Source organism: Acipenser ruthenus, chromosome 14 (assembly GCF_902713425.1).
Source record: "Acipenser ruthenus chromosome 14, fAciRut3.2 maternal haplotype, whole genome shotgun sequence".
Lineage (NCBI taxonomy): Eukaryota > Metazoa > Chordata > Actinopteri > Acipenseriformes > Acipenseridae > Acipenser > Acipenser ruthenus.
The window spans coordinates 20,647,472-20,674,971 of record NC_081202.1 but is presented as its reverse complement, the minus strand read 5'-3'; the positions used below and the strand labels follow the sequence as shown (position 1 = coordinate 20,674,971).

Sequence of the window (27,500 nt, the reverse complement as noted above, 5' to 3'; positions counted from 1 at the left end):
GTTGGTGATCAAAGAAATAAAACAAAATAAAATCAATAAATAATAATGTCATAGACTTAAAGTCATACCTTTGAAGTCATAATGCATTGCAAGTGTTATTAGGGAATGTTGTGCTGTGTTTTCAAGCGCTTCAATGTGACAGCGGGTGCGTTCACGGAGATCAAGAGCAGCAGGAGATCAAGAGCAGCCGCCGCAGGGGAGGGATACCATGGTAAATAGGTTACCTATTTACCATGGTATCTCTCCCCTGGGTGCGTTGTGTTTTGGTGAGCAGCAATGCAGGAAAGCAGCGGGCGGGATGGCGAGCAAGTCCTGCTGCTCCAACACAAGCTACCTTAAGAGCCGGTACGATGCGGGCAATGGGTGAAGTTCGTCAGGAGTACTGCATAAAAAAACGAGTGTGTTGTCGTGGCAGTTGGTGATCAAAGAAATAAAACAAAATAAAATCAATAAATAATAATGTCATAGACTTAAAGTCATACCTTTGAAGTCATAATGCATTGCAAGTGTTATTAGGGAATGTTGTGCTGTGTTTTCAAGCGCTTCAATGTGCTGCTCTGCAAGGTTTGGAGACAGCGGGTGCGTTCACGGAGATCAAGAGCAGCCGGCGCAAAACACAAGGCACCCAGGGGAGAGATACCATGGTAAATAGGTTACCTATTTACCTATTTTTGTTTCGGCGAACGGTTTTGGTGAGCAATAATGCAGGAAAGCAGCGGGCGGGATGGCGAGCTTGTCCTGCTGCTCCAACACAAGCTACCTTAAGAGCCGGTACGATGCGGTCAATTGGTGAAGTTCGTCAGGAGTACTGCATAAAAAAACGAGTGTGTTGTCGTGGCAGTTGGTGATCAAAGAAATAAAACAAAATAAAATCAATAAATAATAATGTCAAAGACTTAATGTCATACCTTTGAAGTCATAATGCATTGCAAGTGTTATTAGGGACTGTTGTGCTGTGTTTTCAAGCGCTTCAATGTGACAGCGGGTGCGTTCACGGAGATCAAGAGCAGCCGGAGATCAAGAGCAGCCGCCGCAGGGGAGGGATACCATGGTAAATAGGTTACCTATTTACCATGGTATCTCTCCCCTGGGTGCGTTGTGTTTTGGTGAGCAGCAATGCAGGAATGCAGCGGGTGGGATGGGGAGCTTGTCCTGCTGTTCCAACAGAAGCTACCTTAAGAGCCGGTACGATGCGGGCAATGGGTGAAGTTCGTCAGGAGTACTGCATAAAAAAACGAGTGTGTTGTCGTGGCAGTTGGTGATCAAAGAAATAAAACAAAATAAAATCAATAAATAATAATGTCATAGACTTAAAGTCATACCTTTGAAGTCATAATGCATTGCAGGTGTTATTAGGGAATGTTGTGCTGTGTTTTCAAGCGCTTCAATGTGACAGCGGATGCGTTCACGGAGATCAAGAGCAGCAGGAGATCAAGAGCAGCCGCCGCAGGGGAGGGATACCATGGTAAATAGGTTACCTATTTACCATGGTATCTCTCCCCTGGGTGCGTTGTGTTTTGGTGAGTAGCAATGCAGGAAAGCAGCGGGCGGGATGGCGAGCAAGTCCTGCTGCTCCAACACAAGCTACCTTAAGAGCCGGTACGATGCGGTCAATTGGTGAAGTTCGTCAGGAGTACTGCATAAAAAAACGAGTGTGTTGTCGTGGCAGTTGGTGATCAAAGAAATAAAACAAAATAAAATCAATAAATAATAATGTCAAAGACTTAATGTCATACCTTTGAAGTCATAATGCATTGCAAGTGTTATTAGGGAATGTTGTGCTGTGTTTTCAAGCGCTTCAATGTGACAGCGGGTGCGTTCACGGAGATCAAGAGCAGCCGGAGATCAAGAGCAGCCGCCGCAGGGGAGGGATACCATGGTAAATAGGTTACCTATTTACCATGGTATCTCTCCCCTGGGTGCGTTGTGTTTTGGTGAGCAGCAATGCAGGAATGCAGCGGGCGGGATGGGGAGCTTGTCCTGCTGTTCCAACAGAAGCTACCTTAAGAGCCGGTACGATGCGGGCAATGGGTGAAGTTCGTCAGGAGTACTGCATAAAAAAACGAGTGTGTTGTCGTGGCAGTTGGTGATCAAAGAAATAAAACAAAATAAAATCAATAAATAATAATGTCATAGACTTAAAGTCATACCTTTGAAGTCATAATGCATTGCAGGTGTTATTAGGGAATGTTGTGCTGTGTTTTCAAGCGCTTCAATGTGACAGCGGATGCGTTCACGGAGATCAAGAGCAGCAGGAGATCAAGAGCAGCCGCCGCAGGGGAGGGATACCATGGTAAATAGGTTACCTATTTACCATGGTATCTCTCCCCTGGGTGCGTTGTGTTTTGGTGAGTAGCAATGCAGGAAAGCAGCGGGCGGGATGGCGAGCAAGTCCTGCTGCTCCAACACAAGCTACCTTAAGAGCCGGTACGATGCGGTCAATTGGTGAAGTTCGTCAGGAGTACTGCATAAAAAAACGAGTGTGTTGTCGTGGCAGTTGGTGATCAAAGAAATAAAACAAAATAAAATCAATAAATAATAATGTCAAAGACTTAATGTCATACCTTTGAAGTCATAATGCATTGCAAGTGTTATTAGGGAATGTTGTGCTGTGTTTTCAAGCGCTTCAATGTGACAGCGGGTGCGTTCACGGAGATCAAGAGCAGCCGGAGATCAAGAGCAGCCGCCGCAGGGGAGGGATACCATGGTAAATAGGTTACCTATTTACCATGGTATCTCTCCCCTGGGTGCGTTGTGTTTTGGTGAGCAGCAATGCAGGAATGCAGCGGGCGGGATGGGGAGCTTGTCCTGCTGCTCCAACAGAAGCTACCTTAAGAGCCGGTACGATGCGGGCAATGGGTGAAGTTCGTCAGGAGTACTGCATAAAAAAACGAGTGTGTTGTCGTGGCAGTTGGTGATCAAAGAAATAAAACAAAATAAAATCAATAAATAATAATGTCATAGACTTAAAGTCATACCTTTGAAGTCATAATGCATTGCAAGTGTTATTAGGGAATGTTGTTCTGTGTTTTCAAGCGCTTCAATGTGACAGCGGATGCGTTCACGGAGTTCAAGAGCAGCAGGAGATCAAGAGCAGCCGCCGCAGGGGAGGGATACCATGGTAAATAGGTTACCTATTTACCATGGTATCTCTCCCCTGGGTGCGTTGTGTTTTGGTGAGCAGCAATGCAGGAAAGCAGCGGGCGGGATGGCGAGCAAGTCCTGCTGCTCCAACACAAGCTACCTTAAGAGCCGGTAAGATGCGGGCAATGGGTGAAGTTCGTCAGGAGTACTGCATAAAAAAACGAGTGTGTTGTCGTGGCAGTTGGTGATCAAAGAAATAAAACAAAATAAAATCAATAAATAATAATGTCATAGACTTAAAGTCATACCTTTGAAGTCATAATGCATTGCAAGTGTTATTAGGGAATGTTGTGCTGTGTTTTCAAGCGCTTCAATGTGCTGCTCTGCAAGGTTTGGAGACAGCGGGTGCGTTCACGGAGATCAAGAGCAGCCGGCGCAAAACACAAGGCACCCAGGGGAGAGATACCATGGTAAATAGGTTACCTATTTACCTATTTTTGTTTCGGCGAACGGTTTTGGTGAGCAATAATGCAGGAAAGCAGCGGGCGGGATGGCGAGCTTGTCCTGCTGCTCCAACACAAGCTACCTTAAGAGCCGGTACGATGCGGTCAATTGGTGAAGTTCGTCAGGAGTACTGCATAAAAAAACGAGTGTGTTGTCGTGGCAGTTGGTGATCAAAGAAATAAAACAAAATAAAATCAATAAATAATAATGTCATAGACTTAAAGCCATACCTTTGAAGTCATAATGCATTGCAAGTGTTATTAGGGAATGTTGTGCTGTGTTTTCAAGCGCTTCAATGTGCTGCTCTGCAAGGTTTGGAGACAGAGGGTGCGTTCACGGAGATCAAGAGCAGCGGGAGATCAAGAGCAGCCGCCGCAGGGGAGGGATACCATGGTAAATAGGTTACCTATTTACCATGGTATCTCTCCCCTGGGTGCGTTGTGTTTTGGTGAGCAGTAATGCTGGAAAGCAGCGGGCGGGATGGCGAGCTTGTCCTGCTGCTCCAACACAAGCTACCTTAAGAGCCGGTACGATGCGGGCAATGGGTGTAGTTCGTCAGGAGTACTGCATAAAAACGAGTGTGTTGTCGTGGCAGTTGGTGATCAAAGAAATAAAACAAAATAAAATCAATAAATAATAATGTCATAGACTTAAAGCCATACCTTTGAAGTCATAATGCATTGCAAGTGTTATTAGGGAATGTTGTGCTGTGTTTTCAAGCGCTGTGCTCTGCAAGGTTTGGAGACAGCGGGTGCGTTCACGGAGATCAAGAGCAGCCGGAGATCAAGAGCAGCCGCCGCAGGGGAGGGATACCATGGTAAATAGGTTACCTCTGTACCTATTTTTGTTTCGGCGAACGGTTTTGGTGAGCATTAATGCTGGAAAGCAGCGGGCGGGATGGCGAGCTTGTCCTGCTGCTCCAACACAAGCTGTCATAAGAGCCGGTACGATGCGGGCAATGGGTGAAGTTCGTCAGGAGTACTGCATAAAAAAAACGAGTGTGTTGTCGTGGCAGTTGGTGATCAAAGAAATAAAACAAAACAAAATCAATAAATAATAATGTCATAGACTTAAAGCCATACCTTTGAAGTCATAATGCATTGCAAGTGTTATTAGGGAATGTTGTGCTGTGTTTTCAAGCGCTTCAATGTGCTGCTCTGCAAGGTTTGGAGACAGCGGGTGCGTTCACGGAGATCAAGAGCAGCCGGCGCAAAACACAAGGCACGGTGGGGGTCTTGGGTCTGGCCGGGCGGGCTTGCCAGTAAGCTGCCCAGAGCCGCATTGTCCTCCGACGCTGTAGTTCTGAGGTGGCTGCATGGTGGGCCTGCAGTGTGTAAAAGAAGCGGTCGGCTGATGGCACACGCTTCGGAGAACAGCGTGTGTTCGTCTTCGCCGCTCCCGAGTCAGGGCGGCGGAGGTAGCGGTGGGCTGAGCCTAAAAATAATTGGCTATTCCAAATTGGGGAGAAAATAATAAAAACAAATGGTGACTACTAAACTGAAAAAAAAAAATGATGAGTCATTCAGGACCAGCAGATTTTCACCGCCAGCTTTCCTCAAGAACTTCAACTAATCATTGTGGATGGTCCAGTGTCATCCTGGCTGCCCATGGCGGCCCTGTCTCTTATTGATTCTATGGTGGCTGTTGTTTCTAAATATTAATGAAGTATTACAATCTGTAATTCATATTCATATTCTGTAATTCATATTCACGATTGCTCTCCGGGTGCCTGTGAAGTAGATTTGTTACTGCATAATTTTTCAATACTCAATTCACTGGAGACAGAAAGCTGGCATGGGTGGAGGCTCCTTACATTTTGTTACTCTGCAATTAGTTGCATCCTGTTTGAAAGCTATGAAAGAAAATAAGTGCCACATTAGCACTGTTTATGAAGTGGAATTGTATGTTGGGAAAATGTATAGTAAAATAAATCTCCTTATTAGAAAGTAAGATTGGTCCACTTCCTTGCTATAATGCAAAATCCTTTAACCCTTGTTTGACCTTTGTTTCTGAAACTATGTAGGTAACCCTTCGGCCATTCTTCTCTTGAAAGAGCTGTTAAATGCCCTCATTAATGAGTGGCCAAGATGTCACATGTGATGAAGAATGTCATTTAGTAAGAGAGGCAAAATGAATTTGAATTAGGACCAATATACAGTGCCCTTGGCTGTGAGGCATTCATATTTCATTTTAAAGCTTTTCTTTATACCAGATGTTTAAGACTAGGGTAGGGAGTGATTTACTTATTAGATTCTGTGACTGTAATTTGAAGCAATTATCTCCAACGAGATTGTGCTTTGTTCATGTACCAATTAGCTGAACCTTGGTCGACTCAAGGGGGGGGGGGGGGGGGGGGGGGTGGAAATAAAAATAGAAACGGCCCATAGAAGGGATCTTTGATAAAATATGTGCCCAGAACTGAATACCGTCTCCCTCACAAGTATCAAAATCGGTACCCAGGTCTCAGATCTTTTTGTACGTTGTGCACCCTGTTTATACAAACCAAAACTAAGTACTAAATCTTAAACCATTAATGAGAACACTCCTCTCTATATTAAGGCTGCTACTTTTACATTTTCTTTTGTAAAGTTGCATATAACCTGCGGTAAACTCAACTGCACCATTTAAACGATGTCTGGGGCCATGTAAAGAAAAAAAAATACTGGTATAATAAAAGAATATCAGAAAAAACAATACCTTTCAATTGGTCATTTAAGATCATTTCACATTTACACATTACACACTTTTCTATTAAGGTAGAAAAGTAAACACATAAGAAAAATATATTTGCACACACATGTGCTTCTGTGTTGGGAAGTACAGAGCATTCAAAAACCTCATGGCTAATTAACATAAAGCTCGATCTTAAAGAGTAGCTGTATTCCGAAAAAATATGTCCCCACTTGTTGCTACAACTGTTTAAATAAGGTACCTCTAATTTTTGTTTTCTTTGTTAACATCCTGACAACTTTTTACACTTTTAACTTTAAAGTCTGTTTCAAAGCTCTTTTACACTCCTAACATCCAAACAAACAAAAAAAAAAGAAATAAAATAACAATAATAATAATAAAAATTATATATATATATATATATATATATATATATATATATATATATATATATATTTTGCATGCCCCGGTAGCTAAATGCTTAGTTACGGCTCTGGGCGCCTGCGGATACATAAGTCCAATCATTGCGTCTGAACCTGGTGTGTAATCCCAAGGTAACTGCTCACTTTTAACACGATTTAAGACGTTAATTCACGTTTTAAGTAATACAGTGTCCCCTTCAAACATGTTAAAGGAGAGATTCAGAAATAACATTCAAACCTATGCGCGAGTAAATACCATCCTAACTCCTAACATCCCCCCCCCAAAAAAAAATAAAAAAAATAACAATACATATATATATATATATATATATATATATATATATATATATATATATATATAATTGCATGCCCCGGTAGCTCCGATATGGAGTCTTGCATGCCCCGCTAGCTACGATATGGAGTCTTTCCATCCACCTCCGGTTGCTTCATTCCGGAGGTGCATGCAATATATATATATATATATATATATATATATATATATATATATATATATATATATATATATATATATATATTGCATGCCCCGGTAGCTAAAAGCTTAGTTACGGCTCTGGGCAAAACCAAAGCCCTTGGCCAGTATACAATATTTTTCTCTATGCATTCTTTTCTGTTGAGCACTCCTGACACCGTTGAAACGGTGAGTCTCAGGTCGCCTGCGGATACATAAGTCCAATCATTGCGTCTGAACCTGGTGTGTAATCCCAAGGTAACTGCTCACTTTTAACACGATTTAAGACGTTAATTCACGTTTTAAGTAATACAGTGTCCCCTTCAAACATGTTAAAGGAGAGATTCGGAAATAACTTTCAAACCTATGCGCGAGTAAATACCATCCTAACTCCTAACATCCAAAAAAAAAAGAAAAAAGAAAAAAAATAACTATATATATATATATATATATATATATATATATATATATATATATATATATATATATGAAGCAACCGGAGGTGGATGGAAAGACTCCATATCGTAGCTAGCGGGGCATGCAAGACTCCATATCGGAGCTACCGGGGCATGCAATTATATATGCAATTAAATATATATATAATTGCATGCCCCGGTAGCTCCGATATGGAGTCTTGCATGCCCCGCTAGCTACGATATGGAGTCTTTCCATCCACCTCCGGTTGCTTCATATATATATATATATATATATATATATATATATATATATATATATATATATATATTAATGACTTGGTAAGAATGGAAGTGTGAAACAGGCGTTCTTCAAAAGCAGCAATCACTTTTATTTTGCATTAAAGAACAGGCTACATACTTCTTAGCAAGACAGGTTACTTCTCCAGCTCTCCACTCCTGTCTAGCATGCAAGCTGCCTCTTACAGCCCACAACCAGGGCCGTGTTAAGCCAATGGGCTACATGGGATGAAGCCCAGGGCCCCGCCTCCTAGGGTGGCCCCCGCCGTCCCTGTAAAGCAGTGGTCCTCAAAGTGGTGCCCGCTGGCAAATTCAGTGCTGCTCGCTTATGCTGTGCTTGTACGTACTCGACATATATTTTTTTTTCCTAAAGGACCTCTGCGATACGATCATCCAACGGAATATCTGCATTTTCTCTGCGGTAGCCCAATCATAAATTAGCTGGGTGGGACATTAGCTGTGTCTGTTTCAGTTGCAGGTACTGACAGTAAGTCTAACCAATAGGAGAGTCAAATATCTGCCAAGTTTACGCAGTTGTCCAATCATAATTAAGCAGAGGCCGGTCACGGTATTCTGCATGAAAATTGAAGGCGAGTGAGTAGCCAATGGGAAAGTGAAAGATCCGACAGCTGTCCAATCATTCGTGAGCAGAGGCGGGCTGTTAATATGCCGGGTAAGCACTGAATTTCGCCGACTGTTATTGAGAAAAATAATACATTTCAGTATTTAGAATTTAATTTTCTCTATATATATTTTTTAATTTCACCAGACAAGGGAAACACCGTAGTAGATTTAGTTACAAATCCACTTTCTCTGAATAATTGCACTGGGAGATGAGCGATCTTTAAAACAGAGTAGTGTTGACAGATTTGACAAATTGACACAAAGCGAGACGCTATCTATCCTCTTATTTTAGTTTATTCATGGTTATCTATGTAAACATGTTATTTAAAAATATTTGCATTGCGTATTTTATATGAATTATTTAAAAAATAAGCGCAGCACGCACAATTACTGCCTGAGACTTGGCCTTATCACAGTAAACAAAGAATAACTCCCACTAAAACTCTCTATATATAACGTTATACTATAAGAACCTATGCAATAGTCAGCGTGCCCGCAAACAGCCAAGTAAGATCAATTTATGCCCGTGCCCAAATTACTTTGAGGACCACTGCTGTAAAGTCAAACTGATAACGGTTGGCAAATAAAAAAGCACGTACTAAACTAAACAATTTGCCTATTTTTTAAAAACATTTTTGTGTCCTTTTGGCATGCCGTAGTTATTTGACGAAATAAAAAAAAATCTTATGCTAACTCAAATAAGAAAAGCTGAGTAGCGGTGCGAAAAAAAAGAAAAATCACTAAACTCAAACTAGCTAAATCCGAGGAGGTTATAAATAGTACCCCAAAACTCACTAAACTCTTTAAAAGTCAGTGTCAGAAGAATGAAAGTGAGGAAGAGCCACATGAGTCAGAGGAGCAAGCAGAGAGCAGCGAGTCGGTTAGCGCTGGGTGCACAGCCACTACAGCAGAGGAGAAAAACGAGAGCCAGCCATTGAACTGCCAATTTAAGGCGAGAGAAACTGACGAAACAGATAATGCTATTGCTAGCTCTGATACGGCATGTTGGGGTCCGATAACTGAGGAGGTGAGGTCGCACTAGGTGAGCAAGTGTCCCCTTATTTGCCAGTAAGACAGTAATTTTTCTGCCTCAGAGAGAATTTAATGAATTACTGAATTTAATGACTCAATCATTTAACTCTCATGTTCACTGAACATGACCTGCTTCGCCAACTGGACTTCACGGACATTAGTAAGGAATTCTTTTTTAAGTATTAAGGCAAGAAAGCATAAGATCTAGCAATGGTAAGTCAAATGTGTCTTTATAATTTGCAATGTTAAGGAGGCTTGAGAGTAGCGCCGATTACACTATGTTTTTGTCTAATGTCAGCGTTGATTTAATTCGAAACGATGCGGTCGGTAATGAGAGCTAGTGGTACCGACTACCATACTATTTTGCATGCCATAGCTACTGTGATGTGAGTGGTAATACTGTCCACTGCCTATTCGAATGACATTATTGTGTTGGTATTGTATGAGTTTGTGCTTGGGGGGGGGGGTGTTCTCCAAGGGGGCCCCTGAAATGTCAGTAGCCCTGGGCCCCCAAATACCTTAATACGGGCCTAAGTGAATGAGCTGCAGCAGCACGTGCAGCTCATGATGGAGAAGAACAATGCCAAGCAGGAAGTCATCCTCAAGCTCTCCGAGCAGGTGGCCGCCTGCATGGCTGACCCCCAGCGTACCGTAGCCAACTCCATGGGCACAGAGACCTCCTGCAGGCTGCAGGAGAAGATTGAGCACCTCAAGGTTATTTTAAAAGTTACTTTTACATTACAGCCATGGGAAGTACGTCAACTATTGTTTCAAGAAACACGGATAAAACCACACTATTTTTTTTGGTTTTGTTTGACCACCATGTAATTCTGCATGATGTGAAAAAGCAGTAAAGTAACTGATCCATGTTTTCACTGCTGGGGTGTCACATATGGTATTCTGCACCTTCTCTGCATCCAATAAGCATTACAAACATGACATCTTAACTAGCTTTTATTAGCATTGGAGCAGACACACAATTACTGTTTGCCACTCCAGTCTAAGAATGATTCATTTATAGTAGAACCGGTCCAGGGGTCCAGCGAATATATACTAATATTGTATCTCAGAGGAAGTCGTTTTAGTATATTGTAGTTTCTTTATTAACGTCGGGGCATTATAAATGAACAACGTCAGGTACATCAGTGTGCCTAAAACACCAAAGTACGACACAGCATGTATTCTATACAAAAAAATCTGTGAAAATGACTGCACAAGCACTGAAGTACAGTGTTTCTCAGTTTACAAAACAGCATTCCAAACAGTTCTTAACGTGCTTTCTCAGTGTATGCCAAAGTAATCTGACAGGTTTTTTTTACATTGTGTGTGTGTTAACCTGAGACATAAACAACAACAAGGATGCACGCTTTTTAACAGTACAGTAATTTTATGAATCCTTTACTTTTCTTTTATTTACTATGGTTAAACTGGGCAGTTATGTGAAGTGACAGCGTGTACAAATTCTGACCTGCTAAGAGCTGAATTTACTGTTTTAGATCCATAATAAAATGTGCATTGATCAGTTTCCATCAGTACCATTCAGTTGGTAGCAGCATATGTAAGTCACACATGGCACAGGTCAATTGGGTAATGATGGTGTCATATCTTACAGGATCAGATACGACAAGTTCGACTGTACTTTGTATCACATTACTGTGATTTTGTACTCGATAGGTCAGGCTTGCACAGTGTTGATGTGATGTTGCAATGAACAGCAAAAATTATTATAATAACATAAACATACTGTATAAAAAAAAAAAAAGATCCCTGTGTAACCCCAGGCTACTAGGCATGAGGGGGTACACTGCTCTCTGATAAAAGTTAGGAGACCAGTTATCTGCTTATTAGCAAAACTTAAATCCACTAATATAAAGTCAAATAATAATTCCAGACACGTGATCAGTTGGCCAACTATTTTTTTCTTCTATTTCTTTGTTATTAGAACAAAACAAGTATATTGTTTTTGTACAGTGTATTAATTGACATTAGTTAGCCACACTTTTTTTTACGTATCCCAGCGATTTTCAAACAGTGTTTTATAGGGTACAAATGAGTACAATTATGAAAGCAAAGAAAAGCAGTGATCAGTCAGGACTAGGTCAAACCTGTGCTCTTAATAAGTAGAGCTCACAGTAGAAATGTTTTAAGTACAACCACAGATTGTGTTCTGATTTCATTCGTTTACTGTGTTTACTAGGACGATATAGAGGCGCACAAGATCCAAAACAAGTTCCTCAACTCTGAAATCTACCAGCTTACTAAGCTGTGGAGGAACAGTTCAGAAGAGGAGAAGGGCCTCCTGATGAAGGTATGTGCTTTACAGCTTGCTGTGTGACAGATCTGTACCCATTTAACCATTGTGAAAAAACATATATGTTCAAAAAATATATTATCCTTACCTACAAGTCTTTAATGCAATATCGTCACTGTGTAAGGCTAACATATAAGTGACTTTATTTAATACTAAACATCTTATTTTCAGCTTTTATAGCCTAGGCCCCAGATTAATAGTAATAGTAATGAGTTTTGTTTATTTCTTTTTTCTTATAGCTTTAACCACAAAACCACAATGAGATCTGTGATTTCGCCTAGAGACATCTCTGTCTGCACTAAGAAGCCAAAGTAAATTAAAGAACAACTAGCATGCTGGTACATTATGATAAAGCAAACTGCTTAGTGACACATGGATTGCAAGTGGTTCTAATGTAGTGATGCAAGCTGGTGACCTACTGGGCACTATTCTTACACAGTCTAACGTAAAAAACAAAACAAAATAAAAAAAACAACTTTAGATTCACTTTGTATCATTTTCACATCCTGGTAACTTTTTAAAAGTTTAAAGCATTCCTTTGGCCTCCTGTTTAACCACAGTATTTCTGCAGTTTTACCCATGCTTTTCCCATGGTTATACAATGCATTTATAATAATTTACCAGGGTTTACCATGTTTATTAATATACTTTTATTATTATTATGTATTTCTTAACAGACACCCTTATCTAGGGCGACTTACAATTGTTACAAGATATCACAATATTTTTACATACAATTACCCATTTATACAGTTGGGTTTTTACTGGAGCAATCGAGGTAAAGTACCTTGCTCAAGGGTACAGCAGCAGTGTCCCCTACCAGGGATTGAACCCACGACCCTCGGGTCAAGAGTCGAGAGCCCTAACCACTCCTCCACATACCTTCTTACCTTGTTATTGTAGTCTAGTATCTGCATAAATAAAGACATAGGCAGTCAGTATTTTTGGTCAATTATTTGCTTTTTTTGCAGAGATACTTCCTCTGTTATGTTTCTCTTTAGTAATTTGTGGTTTTTCTTTTTTCATTTTATACTGTGCTTCCCTTATTTTTATAATTTTCTTTGTACTCCTACTTGGTTTCACTCCTTGTTTCTTCTTCTTAGTTGACTGTCATAGTAGTTCTGACTGGCTGGCTGTTAGCCTGGTCAGCAACCTCGGGTGTGTTCATGCATTACTAATTAAAACCACAGAGAAGTTAGCAACTGAGCCAGCTCCAGTCTCCCAGAATGAACAGATCAGACTGACTGGGATGTTTCCCTTTCATCTCCAAATCTAGGTCTTCTCTAGATGCAGAAAGCAAATTGGAAAGATATGTAGTGAATTCTAAATACAAGTACAGTGCTGTGAATGTAGGGCACTGTTCACAAAAACACAAATGCCTGGTTTGCAAATTAAATTAATGTTTAATCTTGTTGACCCCAATGTGTTCTTTGGGGTGGGTCAAGTTGTAGCTGTTTCTGTATCAGTGCTTGATCTGTCCTAGTGCCTGCGTCATGGCTCCATATAGTGATATCCCCTGAGTGCACTGTGCAATGAAACAGCTACTGGCTGGTATGATTGCAGCAAATTAGATGTTTTATCTATCTGGTCTGATTGGCAATGGTTTTAAATTATTTTAGATATATTTAGGATCAGACCATTTTTGTGACATGAAAAACTATTGTACTACAGTAGAGTTGTTTCAGGATTTCTGGGAGCACTTGAATTAACATTTGATACCAGGGTGACTCTGGTTTAAAGAAGAACCAAATAGCAAAAATTGTAAAAATAAATAAACAAATATAATTTCAGTTGCAGGTTATGCTAAAACTGCTAAAATTGCCAAAAACATAAACGCTTTGATTTCCGAATCGTAATCGAAAAAAAAACATGTATTGTACACAACAGTTTAACTTTCAAAGAAATGACCCTTCACAGCCACAGTGTCCATAAGCACTCGGGTGACACACATATTGCACTGTAGGAAATAGCAGTCTTGTAATTAATATAAGCAGCACAAGGGAACAAGTGAACACTGCAGCGAAGAGGATTTTTAAATAAAATTAATTTAAGGAGCAGAAGCAAGATTATAATTGGAATGGCTCCATCAGAACTGTAAAATTAGTTATTTGGAAATGTACTAGGTTCATTTTTACATTTTAATAAACAAGTTCAACCCAGTTAAAAAGTAACAGGGTGTAGAAACCCTCTGCCTTTGGACTGCCCTGTCTTGGAAATGAGTGGGAGGTTGTGGGAGGGTTACTGCTTTCACCAGCTGCTGTGTTTTGTTTTAATCCTAACCCTAAACCTCTCTTTTGTGTTGCAGTGTGCCTACCTGGAGGCCAAAAACTGCCAGATTGAGAGCAAGTACCTGGTCGTGCTGCGCAGGCTGCAGGAGAGCAAAGGGCTGGACAGCTGTCAGCAGGAGATGGTGAAAAGGCTCATTGAGGACTCACTGCAGGGAGACAAGAAGGATGGCTTTAAACTCAACCCTGTCAGGTAAGACAGTACTGACATTTCCATACCGGGGTTTCACAGCGAAAACTTTTTTCCCCCCGGTTACTTTCTTGTTTTTTTGTTACTAAGTATATTCAAATATTTAAAATGCAATTCTATTGCTAAACTGATGATGTGATTGCAAGCTACACCAGTTCCATTTTCATATAATACCCTCATATCCCGAACTGAAATACCAAAACAAGCAAAGGATGAAAATGTTAATGTTGGTTTGTTGCAATTGTGATCTAATAGGTGCGCAAATGAAAAGCCAAAAAAGAGCTGGAACTTACAGTAGTTTCTGGGCTTTGCTGTCTATGATTTTCTATGTCATGTGCCCTGCTCTTTTAATGTGATAATTTAATAATTGAAAAAAATATATATTTTGTTTGTGTCACTTCTTTAAAACAAAACAAAACAAAAACTCTTTTATTTTGTTGCATGGTCTGTTTAGAACAGAAGTGCAAATTATATGCATTTCCTATTTTACATGATTATTTTCTCAGTTTGTTTTTGTCAATATTATAGAAATTCCTTCCGTAGAGTTTACTGTAGTCTTAACAGCTGCACAGGAACTCAGATTGAATAGTATTGATTGTAAATTGAACAGAAAATGTTTGTTCTGCTGTTCGAGCGATTGATGCAAGCAGCTGAAATGAGCTTGCTGTTAACTGTATAGTAATCCACATCACAATACCACTGCACACCTTAGCAGGCAAAAAGAAAGGTCAAAGATTGGATTGACATTGAACTGCTCCCTAACCAACCACATAAAGAGCAATGTGCGTCAATAAACACTGCAATTCCAGGACCATATATAAGGGTTGATGTTAGGCAGTGAAGGTGTATATATGCCCAAAAAGAAGTCAGAGGCTGCAGCAAGTCTACAGTTTATTTAGAAAACTCCAGGATCCTTTGTTCATACATAAGGCCCTGTGAAAACAGTGTGTGTTTTTTTTTTTTTTTTAATTCAAGGCAGTATCACGGGTAAAGTGTCTTATTTTGCAGATTGTGCACAGAACTATTTTATAAATTATGTGTACAGATTATTATTATTTTTTTATACAGCAAATAGATTGATAAATGCACTGACATCTTCAAAATCAACGTCAAAGTTATTCAAGCACTTTACAATAGCTTGTGAAACGGTGTTGTCATTAACAGCCTGTAGGTAAAGTGTATCTGCAAGGACAGCTTTCAGTTCTATGTCAGATGCATGTTCACCATTTAGGCCCTGCAAAACAAATACAATGTGAAACACATATTGCTATTGGGCATCAGTCGACTCGTCAGTGACCATTGACAAGCAACCAGACTGTTTCACTAATTCCATAATCTCCTGCTTGTGATAGTCGGCAACTTTAGGTAAGTATTCACGTCTCAGCTGGGCTGATGAAGGAATCACTCCACCATTTGCTACAGTCAGTATGAAGAAATTACGTAACTTTTGGTTGTCCAGTTTTTCAAGAGGGATATTTGCGCAAAAAAACATCCCTGTCAGGTCAAAATTTAATGTGTTTCGTGCTTCACGGTTTTCAGTGGACTTTTGGAACATGGAAGTTCACGTTTTTGGTTTCTTGGATTTCCGCCTTTCTCTTTCAGTGAATACTTGAATCTAAATGCCTGTCAAGAGATGATTTGCAGTAACATTGCAGGACATACAGAATAGCTTACCTCCATCATATGAAATACAAATAATAATTATAAGAATATTGAAAAAATCACGGTATTGGGCTAAGTTCGCAATTTCTGCGCAGTTTGTGAAATCTCGATTTACACAGGGCCTTATACATAACCCTAGGCAGGTTAGTTTCAGGCACATATACCATTTACACATAACCCTTTCCTGGTTCTTGTACTGGCTTCCAAACACATTTACCTCCTCCTAACCGTCAAACTTCAGCCCACTCCCTTCTCTCCCTCTGTCTCTCTCCGCCAACTGTTCCAACTCAACTAACTAACTCTATGCTCTCCTGCAGCGATGGGGAGGAATATGCTGGCAGAGGGGACTGATTAGAAATATAACAGTACAACTTAACATAGAGGTTCATTACACATAACTAAATCACAAAAACCTGGAGCCATGCACCTACTATACAATGTTGTATGATAATTTAGGGAATATGTGAATACTGCATGTTACCAACATCCTTGTTTAACTTTCTGTTCCTTCCCAGTGAGTACGACGACTATGGATTCAAGACCATTCCTGATTATGAAGTAGAGGACGTGAAGCTCCTGGCCAAAATCCAGGCCCTGGAGATCCGTTCCAACAACCTGCGCAACAATGAGATGGAGGACAAGCCTTTGCGGACCAGGTGGGCTAACTACCTGGCCAGCCGTCCCTTGGACCAGCTGGCTCCCTCCCCGGAGCTGAAGGGCCTGATCCGGTGTGGGATCCCTGTGGAGTACCGGGAGCAGGTGTGGCGCTGGATCGTGAGGACACGGATGCAGGTCTATAGGAAGCGGAATCCCAATCGCTACCAGGAGCTGAGGAAGCACTGCGAGGTGTCGGAGCACCCGGCCTCGTGGCAGATCAGGCTAGACCTGCACCGCACCCTCACCAGCAATAAGCACTTCTCCTCGCCCACCTCCGACGCAGTCCAAAAGCTGCAGCGCATTCTGCTAGACTTCTCCTGGCAAAACCCCACCATCGGCTACTGCCAGGGCCTCAACCGGTACTGTACCTTTTGTATTGAAAGTTCTTAATGCCATTCGCTCATTTTAAGTAGTAAAAGGTGTTGCCAAAAAAGACAAAACACTTTCTTGTACTTCTTGGACATGGACTAGCATAACTTATCCTTTTCTAAAACAGAGAATAATGCCTATTACCGGTAAGCAGAGACACAGGTAATGGCAGCATTACCGGTGTTTAACATTTTAGAGCACTTCGTTGGAGGTAGCTATGCCAGGACACTATACTAGAGCAATGTGTTGTTGTATTATAAATAGCAATAAGAATACACATGCAAACAGTGTTTATTTATTGATTTGAGAAATTATGACACCTAGTGGTTGTTAACTGTGTTGTGTATTCTTAGCTACTCATCCCTCCCCTGTACGATATATATTTTTCTGGAATCACAAATATTCTGGCCCAGATATGTTCTTTAATATTCTACACAACTGTAAAGACAACTGTGGTGGAAAGCACGAGTGGCCATATTCAGGCAGATTAAAAATAATTCCGGCGCCTCCTCAAGACTCACCTCTTCAGACAGCACCTGTAGAAACTCCTCTTTTCCATCTAGACACTTATCACTCTTCCTTAAATGCACTTTACTTGCTCTTATCTGCTCCCTATTTTACTGCATTTAACCCTGTACTTTAGAGTACTGTAATCTGTCGAGTGTCATTTAATCTGTAGTATTTTGTATTTAATTATATCCTGATGTAACTATCACTGACACTGTTATCTGTTCCGTTATTGAATCGTAATCGTATTAATACTTATACTGATTCTTGAAATGTATTTTTGTCTACGACTGTAAGTCACCCTGGATAAGGGTGTCTGCTAAGAAATAAAATAATAATAAATACAAATAAGTGTATAATTTACATAATTTCTTGCTAGTTTCATACATCAAATTCCTCTGAAAATGTATTTCAAAATAGGGCCTAAAATGTGTAAAAATGTGGCTTGGCACACCTATGTGTCCCCCTTTTCTTCTGAATATTAGCAGCACACTTCCAGTGGAGTCATGTGGTGTGTGTGTTTCCTCTTGTAGGTTGGCAGCTATTGCACTTTTAGTTCTGAAGGATGAAGAGGATGCCTTCTGGTGTCTGGTGGCTGTTGTTGAAATCATAATGCCACAAGACTACTACAGCAAAACCCTCACTGCCTCTCAGTTACAGTATGTACAACAACTGATTTCAAATCAGTGAACCCTCTTCTTCCCTCCAGGGACACAAGGACGCAACAAGCCCTTGCCACCTCTCGATCTTAGGCAACTTTCTCTGCCTCATTTTCTTTTCCCTTGCGGTATCCATTGTAGAGCTACCTTCTGGATATGGGTTTGTTCCATCCTGAGTACGTGGCCTATACACCTCAGTCTTCTTCTTTTTGTATCTGTGATGATTTGGTCTTCTCGTGGAGGTCTTTATTTGAGATTTTGTTTGACCAGTTTTTGCCTATTTTCCAAAGGCACCTGTTATGGAAATTGGCTAATTTGTCCATGTCTCTCCGTTATTACTAAGAAAATGTTAAAATATTTGTGACATTGCTCGTCAGCCTATAGCTGAGTTTTAATGCTATCCCCTTTGCTTCACCAGTAAGAACTGTGGATGTGCTAATTCAGGCAGTCATAGTCCCTATTTGTTCTAACAGCTGAGCAACTCCTGCTGCTCTAAGCAGAGCTCTTTGTTCCTTGCAGGCTGATCAGAGGGTGTTCCGTGACTTTCTTGCTGAGAAGATGCCTCGACTGATGGCCCACTTCAAGGAGCACAGCATCGATCATTCCCTCATCACCTTCAACTGGTTCCTGGTGGTCTTCGTGGAAAGTCTGGTCAGCGACATCCTGCTCAGAGTGTGGGACGCTTTCCTCTATGAGGGCACAAAGGTACAGCGCCGGCTGTGTTAGTAATTGATCCTTTAATACCCACCCCCCCACCACCAACACCACCCACACCACCCACACTTACCCAACTGTGTTGAAACGTGCTTAATACATTTTTCAGCACAAATTGTTGAGAAAAATTGTCTTAACTTGCAAACATGTGCACAGTATGTCACACTTACATTGTAACAGCTTATCCAATTATTTTAAATTATAGTAATGACATTCTAGAGAGTTATAGAGAGTAAAAATGAAAAACATGGAAATAAGTAAAATATAATTAATTATAAAAGGGCTCAGTCCAGTGACGACTTGATGAGCGAAAGTATCCTTCTTTTTTAACCTGAACAGTATTTCCTTCTTTCTGTTTCCAGGTGATATTTCGCTATGCACTGGCCCTCTTTAAGTACAATGAAGAGGACATTCTAAAAATTCACGACAATCTGGAAATCTACCAATACCTCAGTTTTTTCACCAGAACTATCTCTGATGGCAGGTGAGGCAGAATGAGGATGATGATAATGTACAGCAGACGCATCAGACCAGTTGCTGTCAATCACAGACTGTACAAACAGTTCACACTCATCTTACTCACTCCAGTGGCCATGCTTTTAACCACTAGTAAAGTTAGTGATTTCAGTAAACTGTCTTGTACCATTTTGATGATGGTAAATGTGAACAGTGATTTTGCAGTTTACTGAGCTTTACCATGCATCCACTATGAAACCGTAAGTCCTTCTTTACCATTCACTTCCTACAGGTAATGGAGCCCCCACCTCACAGACCCACATAATGTCCTCTTTGCAGCTTAGAAAACGGATGTACTGTATGTATAGCTGTTTAATGAACAGTTTGCAAGCAGATTATTAAAGTGTTGAACAATTTAAATGGTAGGTCAATTGGCTGGTTTCACAGGCCCTGATTAGCACTAATCCTGGACTACCTATTGTTATCTTAGGTAAGGTAGTCCAAAATTAGTGCTAATTGTAGTTTGTGAAACCAGCCGTTTAAGATACTATTAAAAACAGAATTTTCTTGCCATTAGGTCTTAGTAGTAAAAATAAGTTATCCTAAGGATGAATAGTTCCAAGGTTCTGTTGCCTTTTATTTACTGAAAACATTTATTTTCTGTTATACTGTAGTACGGAACTGGATCAATCAGTCTGCTTTCTCTTGATTTTCAGTGAAATAACTGGGATTATATGATAATAATTTGGCAGAGCTTTCTCACAATGACTGTAAAGCAGCATAAATATGTTTCCATTTAGTTCTCAAAGCCTTTTCATTGGAATTATTGATTCAATCACCATGTTTCTCCTCTGCCCAGCCACTAAACCTCAAATACAAACACATTCATTTAGATGCAGCCATTCATGCTTCAGTATTAGACAAGAATCCAGGCAGTGCCGGCTGTGCAGAGACAGGGGGCCATTGACTGATTTGGACCACCTGAAGATTGATACACTGTAGAAGTTAATGGGTTCAATCTCTAAACAATTATGTTAGAAAATTAGCAAGCAACAACTTTGTATGTCAGACTTACATTTTTTGTTCCTGTTAGAACTGTGCATTGTTTCTCAAGTGTGTATGTTTGTCTTTTTGTCTTTTTATGAATTTAATTTTGGCAGGCCCATATTTTGTTGTTTATTTATTTATTTATTTATTTATTTATGTATTTTTTGAAAGGGAAAAATGCAGGGTTCCCAGGTCCTTTTAACTTTGCAGTTGTTTCATCAGTGGCATTTTGTTTTCTCTGTATCTTCTGTCTTTTGGAAACTAATGACCATAGCGTTTAATGATATGAACCCCTTCCCTATGAAGCTGCTGAAGAACAGACGAGAGTTTCACATGGAGAGGCTGACAGCCGAGCTGCAGGAGCTGGAGAGGATACAGGAGGAGTTTGTGAAAGAACAACAAGTGGAGCGCAAAGACAAGGACCTGGACACTGCTGTCAGCGAAGACGAAGAAGTAATACAGACTGCAGTTAGCTTGCATCACACGTCCTGACGTTATTGAAAAATTACACATCACTGATACTATTTAAACTAATTTGTTTGCTTTATTATTCCCTGCTGTGGAATATAGTGCGGCTTACATACTGTGTATGTCACACATACATCTAACTGTTATCCTTTGTCTGTTGTTGAGTATATAGGTATGTCAGACTTACATTTTTATATGTACATACTGTCATGGCTCTTATTTTGTAATGGCGGGCATTATCTTAGGTAAGGTAGTCCAAGATTAGTGCTAATTGTAGTTTCTGAAACCAGCCGTTTAAGATACTATTAAAAACAGAATTTTCTTGCCATTAGGTCTTAGTAAAAATAAGTTATCCTAAGGATGAATAATTCCAAGGTTCTGTTGCCTTTTATTTACTGAAAACATTTATTTTCTGTTATACTGTAGCACGGAACTGGATCAATCAGTCTGCTTTCTCTTGATTTTCAGTGAAATAACTGGGATTATATGATAATAATTTGGCAGAGCTTTCTCACAATGACTGTAAAGCAGCAGAAATATGTTTCCATTTAGTTCTCAAAGCCTTTTCATTGGAATTATTGATCCAATCACCATGTTTCTCCTCTGCCCAGCCACTAAACCTCAAATACAAACACATTCATTTAGATGCAGCCATTCATGCTTCAGTATTAGACAAGAATCCAAGCAGTGCCGGCTGTGCAGAGACAGGGGGCCATTGACTGATTTGGACCACCTGAAGATTGATACACTGTAGAAGTTAATGGGTTCAATATCTAAACAATTATGTTATAAAATTAACAAGTAACAACTTTGTATGTCAGACTTAAATTTTTTGTTCCTGTTAGAACTGTGTGGATCTCCCGAGAGGCGCATCCAGTAAAGGCGCTCCACATGGAGTGCAGGATGTGCCCTATAGTCTGGACATCGCAAGTTCGAGTCCAGGCTATTCCTTTGCCGACCGAGGACAGGAGCTTCCAGGTGGCGACACTCAATTGGCCGAGCGCCGCCCGGGGGGGAGGGAGGGTTAGGTCGGCCAGGGCGTCATCGGCTCACCGCGCACCAGCGACCCCTGTAGTCTGGCTGGGTGCCTGCAGGCTTGCCTGTAAGCTGCCCAAGAGCTGCGTTGTCCTCCGACGCTGTAGCTCTTGGGTGGCTGCATGGCGAGTCCGCAGTGTGAAAAAAAGGGGTCGGCTGACGGCACACACTTCGGCCATTCCAAATTGGGGAGAAAATAATAAAAAATAATTGGCAATGACTAAATTAAAAAAAAAAAAAACTGCATTGTTTCTCAAGTGTGTATGTTTGTCTTTTTGTGTCTTTTTATGAATTTAATTTTGGCAGGCCCATACTTTATTGTTTATTTATTTATTTGTGTGGAAAAATGCAGAGTTCCCAGGTCCTTTAACTTTGCAGTTGTTTCATCAGTGGCATTTTGTTTTCTCTGTATCTTCTGTCTTTAGGAAACTAATGAACATAGCATTTAATGATATGAATCCCTTCCCTATGAAGCTGCTGAAGAACAGACGAGAGCTTCACATGGGGAGGCTGACAGCCGAGCTGCAGGAGCTGCAGAGGATACAGGAGGAGTTTGTGAAAGAACAACAAGTGGAGCGCAAAGACAATGACCTGGACACTGCTGTCAGCGAAGACGAAGAAGTAATACAGACTGCAGTTAGCTTGCATCACACGTCCTGAAGTTATTGAAAAATTACACATCACTGATACTATTTAAACTAATTTGTTTGCCTTATTATTCCCTGCTGTGGAATATAGTGGGGCTTACATATTGTGTATGTCACACATACATCTAACTGTTATCCTTTGTCTGTTGTTGAGTATATAGGTATGTCAGACTTACATTTTTACATGTACAGTTCGGCTCTTATTTTGTAATGGCGTGTGATGTACCGACATACTTGTTTTAGAGTCAACAAATTAAGTTTACCAAACCTGTCAAAATGCAGAATATTAATGGAAATAGGTGTGTTGGTAATACACACACACTACATCTCTGAATGCTTGACTTCAAATCCAGTTTAAGTCCCACATGAAAGGAGTATGGTGGTCCTAAGCCCTCGGCTTCCACATCACAAAACCAACACACAGTGCAGCACAATTGGCACAAAGGATAAACCTGTTTCTTATCTCATAAAACAGCCTTTTACTATAATTATCATCTGTCAGTCTCTGAATTTCTTCAATCACCAATTCCATTCCACTCAGATCAGTTCAGTAAATTAATTATTTTGTAGTTTCCCAAGAAAACAAAAACTCATTGGAGATCTTGAAAATTAATGTCTTGAAATGTGATTAATTTAGGCCAGGCTAATCTGAACAAGTACAGATATTCCAGTTACTTTTCAGACCGGCAACCAGGTTCCAGATTTTCTAAACGAGACTATCTCTGAAATAAACTTATTTTTTATGCATTGGTTGTTTGTTTATATTCCTGTAAATTGCATAGTTCAGTTATTGCTAAGTTAAGAGGAAGACGTTGCTTTGTTTAATTATGTTAAATTGTATGGCAATCCTTCATGATTTGCATGAATTCACTTAGGTTTAGAGGTACAGTTTTAATTCATGTACCTCTGATAAACCTAAACTAAGTGACGAAAGCAAAAACACAAACGTTTTTTACTTGAGCTTGAAAAGGAAAAAATAGAATGAATACAGTGCTATATATACTGTGTATATATATATATATATATATATATATATATATATATATATATATAATTGATCGCTACATATAGATTTTTCAACGCTGGTAAAATGTTTAATTCAGTAATGATTTTAAAAATGTTTACTTTTTAATTTTTTAGGGATGCAAGACATGTAACAACTTTGTGTCTAAAGTTTTTAAATGCCAACTGTTAAATAAATAGAATTATGGATATTAATGTGTTGATAGTAGGGATAGCTTTTGTGACTGGAGCATGGCTGCATTGTCTATTGCGCTGAATTTTAACCAATTTTAACAAATTGTTCCCATCATTCTTATTTTTTATTTTAGCTTTTCTCTTCAAATATTTTTTAGAAAACAAAAAAGCACAAACAAAATCTCAGCGCGTTTCGTCTTATTCATGAGTAGACTTAATTTGATACAGAGGAACACCCCTTTTTTATACACTCAATTTTCCACAGGTGATTAATCACCTTTTAAGAGATGGCTCAGCTGACAAACAACTCTTGAGAAGGGAAACTTTTGTGATATTATTTTTAATTCTGTTCCACCACATGGCCTTAATGAAGACTTTAAATATGGGTATTTTTTGTAGAATGTATGTTTGTATGTATACAGTATATACCTCTGTTCATTATTCAAGTTGCAGAGTAAAAAGAAAAAAAGTAACTTAGTAAAAGAATATTTAGTGGTATGAAAAGTTTTGTGTTGACGTACAGATTGAGTGTTTAAAATAATTTAAAAAGTATGGTCTTCTGCCTTCTGTTGTCATTTCTGTACCTAATTACTTATTAATTTCAGTTGTTTTTGATTGTTCTGATTGTCAATTGAAGGTTTGTGACGTAAAGGTGATTAATCGCCTGTGGAGAATTGAGTGTAAAAAAAAGGGGTGTTCCTCTGTATCAAATTAAGTTTACTCATGATTAAGACTCTGTCGAAACACGTTGAGATTTAGTTTGTGCTTTTTTTGTTTACTAAAAAATGTGAAGAGAAAAGCTAAAATAAAAAAATAAGAATAATGGAAAAATGTGGTAAAATAAATTATTTTTGTGAAGAATGGGTTGTCTTTTTCACTCGAATCACTGTATAAGGGCCTGTTGGCAACCAATACAAGCTGCCTTTATTTTCTCAGGTGTTGCCAGGTTGATTACCTGGTCAAAGACTAAACACATACATGTAAAACATTTAGAACATATTTGTATTCTGTATTTGTATATTATGATATTTGATTGGTTTTTTTATGTACATATTATTGCACAATAGGGAGAATTAATGAGAACATTTCTAATATTTAGGCGTTCATTTTTGTATTGCTGTTTTATAATGTGATGGCAATCTGAACTATAGTCAAAGTCTCTCAAAGTGAATTATTATTATTTTAGGAAAGTATTACGGCACAAGCACTTATATATTACCAGTGTCACTCTCCTCACAAGGTTAAACTGTGAAACCCAGAACATACTTTAACTGGCTGAGATGAGCCCTTTTCAAGGCATTTTCTCTGCTGTATAATATAACACAACTTGTTTTTTGATGAAATGGTGTGCATTTTTTGCATCCTTTGTGTAAGGTATTTGAACTGAAAAACATCAAATACTGGTATTATCATTGTGTTGTTTTAGATTTGTTGAACAAAATCTTATTCTACTGAAAATATTTCTCTTTTGTTTCTATAAAGGTTTATATAAATACAGTAATAACATTTGCTGACACTGCAGTGGAGAAACACTTCATTTATTAATTTGTCCCACAGCAAATTCAGAAAAGATTGTTCTACAACAGTGTTAATACCTCCCTTTAGTTTACTGATAATAAATGTTAATAAAAAAAAAACATTAACTAATATTAAACTGCTGAAACGTCTGTATTTCTTTTCCCCAATATATATCTGTTTTACTCAATGACATTTAAGTTAATTATTCAACAGCCAAGCTTTTATGTTGTGTATCCTGATGCAGTCAACATTTTAGAATCATAATTTTTTCATCTATGTTTGGAAAAGGAGACCATATAGAAAAAAGGTAGTCGAGGATCAAATGATGATATATGAGCCTCTAATACAATCACTAATAATATATATTGTAACAAAAGGCTGTCACTGGGACTTTGTGCATGTGTCTGTGCTTGAAGTGCTTTGCAGAGCAAAGTTGCATGGTCTGCGACCGTGCTTCCCATGCGTAGGAACGCTTACCCTGCTGCAGACACTGTTCCCCTATATTGGATTATTGGTGCAACCTTGCAGGATCATTATATGTACCTTGCAGGAGCCAGGGGGAGTGGGGCTGATAGTGGCCACTGATTGGTCGTGGTTAACCTGCAATGTTGTACGGGTTGTGGGCTGTAAGAGGCAGCTTGCATGCTAGACAGGAGTGGAGAGCTGGAGAAGTAACCTGTCTTGCTAAGAAGTATGTAGCCTGTTCTTTAATGCAAAATAAAAGTGATTGCTGCTTTTGAAGAACGCCTGTTTCACACTTCCATTCTTACCAAGTCATTACTATATATATATATATATATATATATATATATATATGAAGCAACCGGAGGTGGATGGAAAGACTCCATATCGTAGCTAGCGGGGCATGCAAGACTCCATATCGGAGCTACCGGGGCATGCAATTATATATATCTATATATATATATATATATATATATATATATATATATATATATATATATATTAATTATTGTTATTTTTTTCTTTTTTCTTTTTTTTTTTTTGGACGTTAGGAGTTAGGATGGTATTTACTCGCGCATAGGTTTGAATGTTATTTCCGAATCTCTCCTTTAACGTGTTTGAAGGGGACACTGTATTACTTAAAACGTGAATTAACGTCTTAAATCGTGTTAAAAGTGAGCAGTTACCTTGGGATTACACACCAGGTTCAGACGCAATGATTGGACTTATGTATCCGCAGGCGACCTGAGACTCACCGTTTCAACGGTGTCAGGAGTGCTCAACAGAAAAGAATGCATAGAGAAAAATATTGTATACTGGCCAAGGGCTTTGGTTTTGCCCAGAGCCGTAACTAAGCATTTAGCTACCGGGGCATGCAAAATATATATATATATATATATATATATATATATATATATATATATATATATATATATATATATATATATATATAATTTTTATTATTATTATTGTTATTTTATTTCTTTTTTTTTGTTTGTTTGGATGTTAGGAGTATAAAAGAGCTTTGAAACAGACTTTAAAGTTAAAAGTGTAAAAAGTTGTCAGGATGTTAACAATGAAAACAAAAATTAGAGGTACCTTATTTAAACAGTTGTAGCAACAAGTGGGGACATATTTTTTCGGAATACAGCTACTCTTTAAGATTGAGCTTTATGTTAATTAGCCATGAGGTTTTTGAATGCTCTGTACTTCCCAACACAGAAGCACATGTGTGTGCAAATATATTTTTCTTATGTGTTTACTTTTCTACCTTAATAGAAAAGTGTGTAATGTGTAAATGTGAAATGATCTTAAATGACCAATTGAAAGGTATTGTTTTTTCTGATATTCATTTATTATACCAGTATTTTTTTTTCTTTACATGGCCCCAGACATCGTTTAAATGGTGCAGTTGAGTTTACCGCAGGTTATATGCAACTTTACAAAAGAAAATGTAAAAGTAGCAGCCTTAATATAGAGAGGAGTGTTCTCATTAATGGTTTAAGATTTAGTACTTAGTTTTGGTTTGTATAAACAGGGTGCACAACGTACAAAAAGATCTGAGACCTGGGTACCGATTTTGATACTTGTGAGGGAGACGGTATTCAGTTCTGGGCACATATTTTATCAAAGATCCCTTCTATGGGCCGTTTCTATTTTTATTTCCACCCCCCCCCCCCCCCCCCCCCCCCCCCCCCTTGAGTCGACCAAGGTTCAGCTAATTGGTACATGAACAAAGCACAATCTCGTTGGAGATAATTGCTTCAAATTACAGTCACAGAATCTAATAAGTAAATCA

At 39.2% G+C, this 27,500-nt stretch overlaps 1 protein-coding gene across 2 annotated transcripts; it reads left to right on the top strand.

The window, feature by feature from the left end:
• The first annotated feature begins 10,035 nt into the window (after nucleotides 1–10,035).
• Nucleotides 10,036–25,347, top strand: LOC117420554 (TBC1 domain family member 2A-like). Of its 2 annotated transcripts, none has more exons than XR_009307261.1 (8): nucleotides 10,036–10,232; nucleotides 11,716–11,826; nucleotides 14,135–14,307; nucleotides 16,482–16,982; nucleotides 18,033–18,863; nucleotides 19,235–19,356; nucleotides 20,682–20,828; nucleotides 22,304–25,347. XR_009307261.1 is itself a non-coding variant. In XM_058986083.1 (8 exons), exons 1-8 carry the CDS (start codon nucleotides 10,083–10,085, stop codon nucleotides 20,686–20,688), a joined length of 1,371 nt encoding a protein of 456 aa, XP_058842066.1. In that variant the 5' UTR covers nucleotides 10,036–10,082; the 3' UTR covers nucleotides 20,689–22,296. The 2 variants fall into 2 exon arrangements, 1 of the variants encoding a protein (XP_058842066.1); XM_058986083.1 differs by lacking the exon at nucleotides 22,304–25,347 and having other exon boundaries at nucleotides 18,033–18,162; nucleotides 18,687–18,863; nucleotides 20,682–22,296.
• Nucleotides 25,348–27,500: the final 2,153 nt, after the last annotated feature.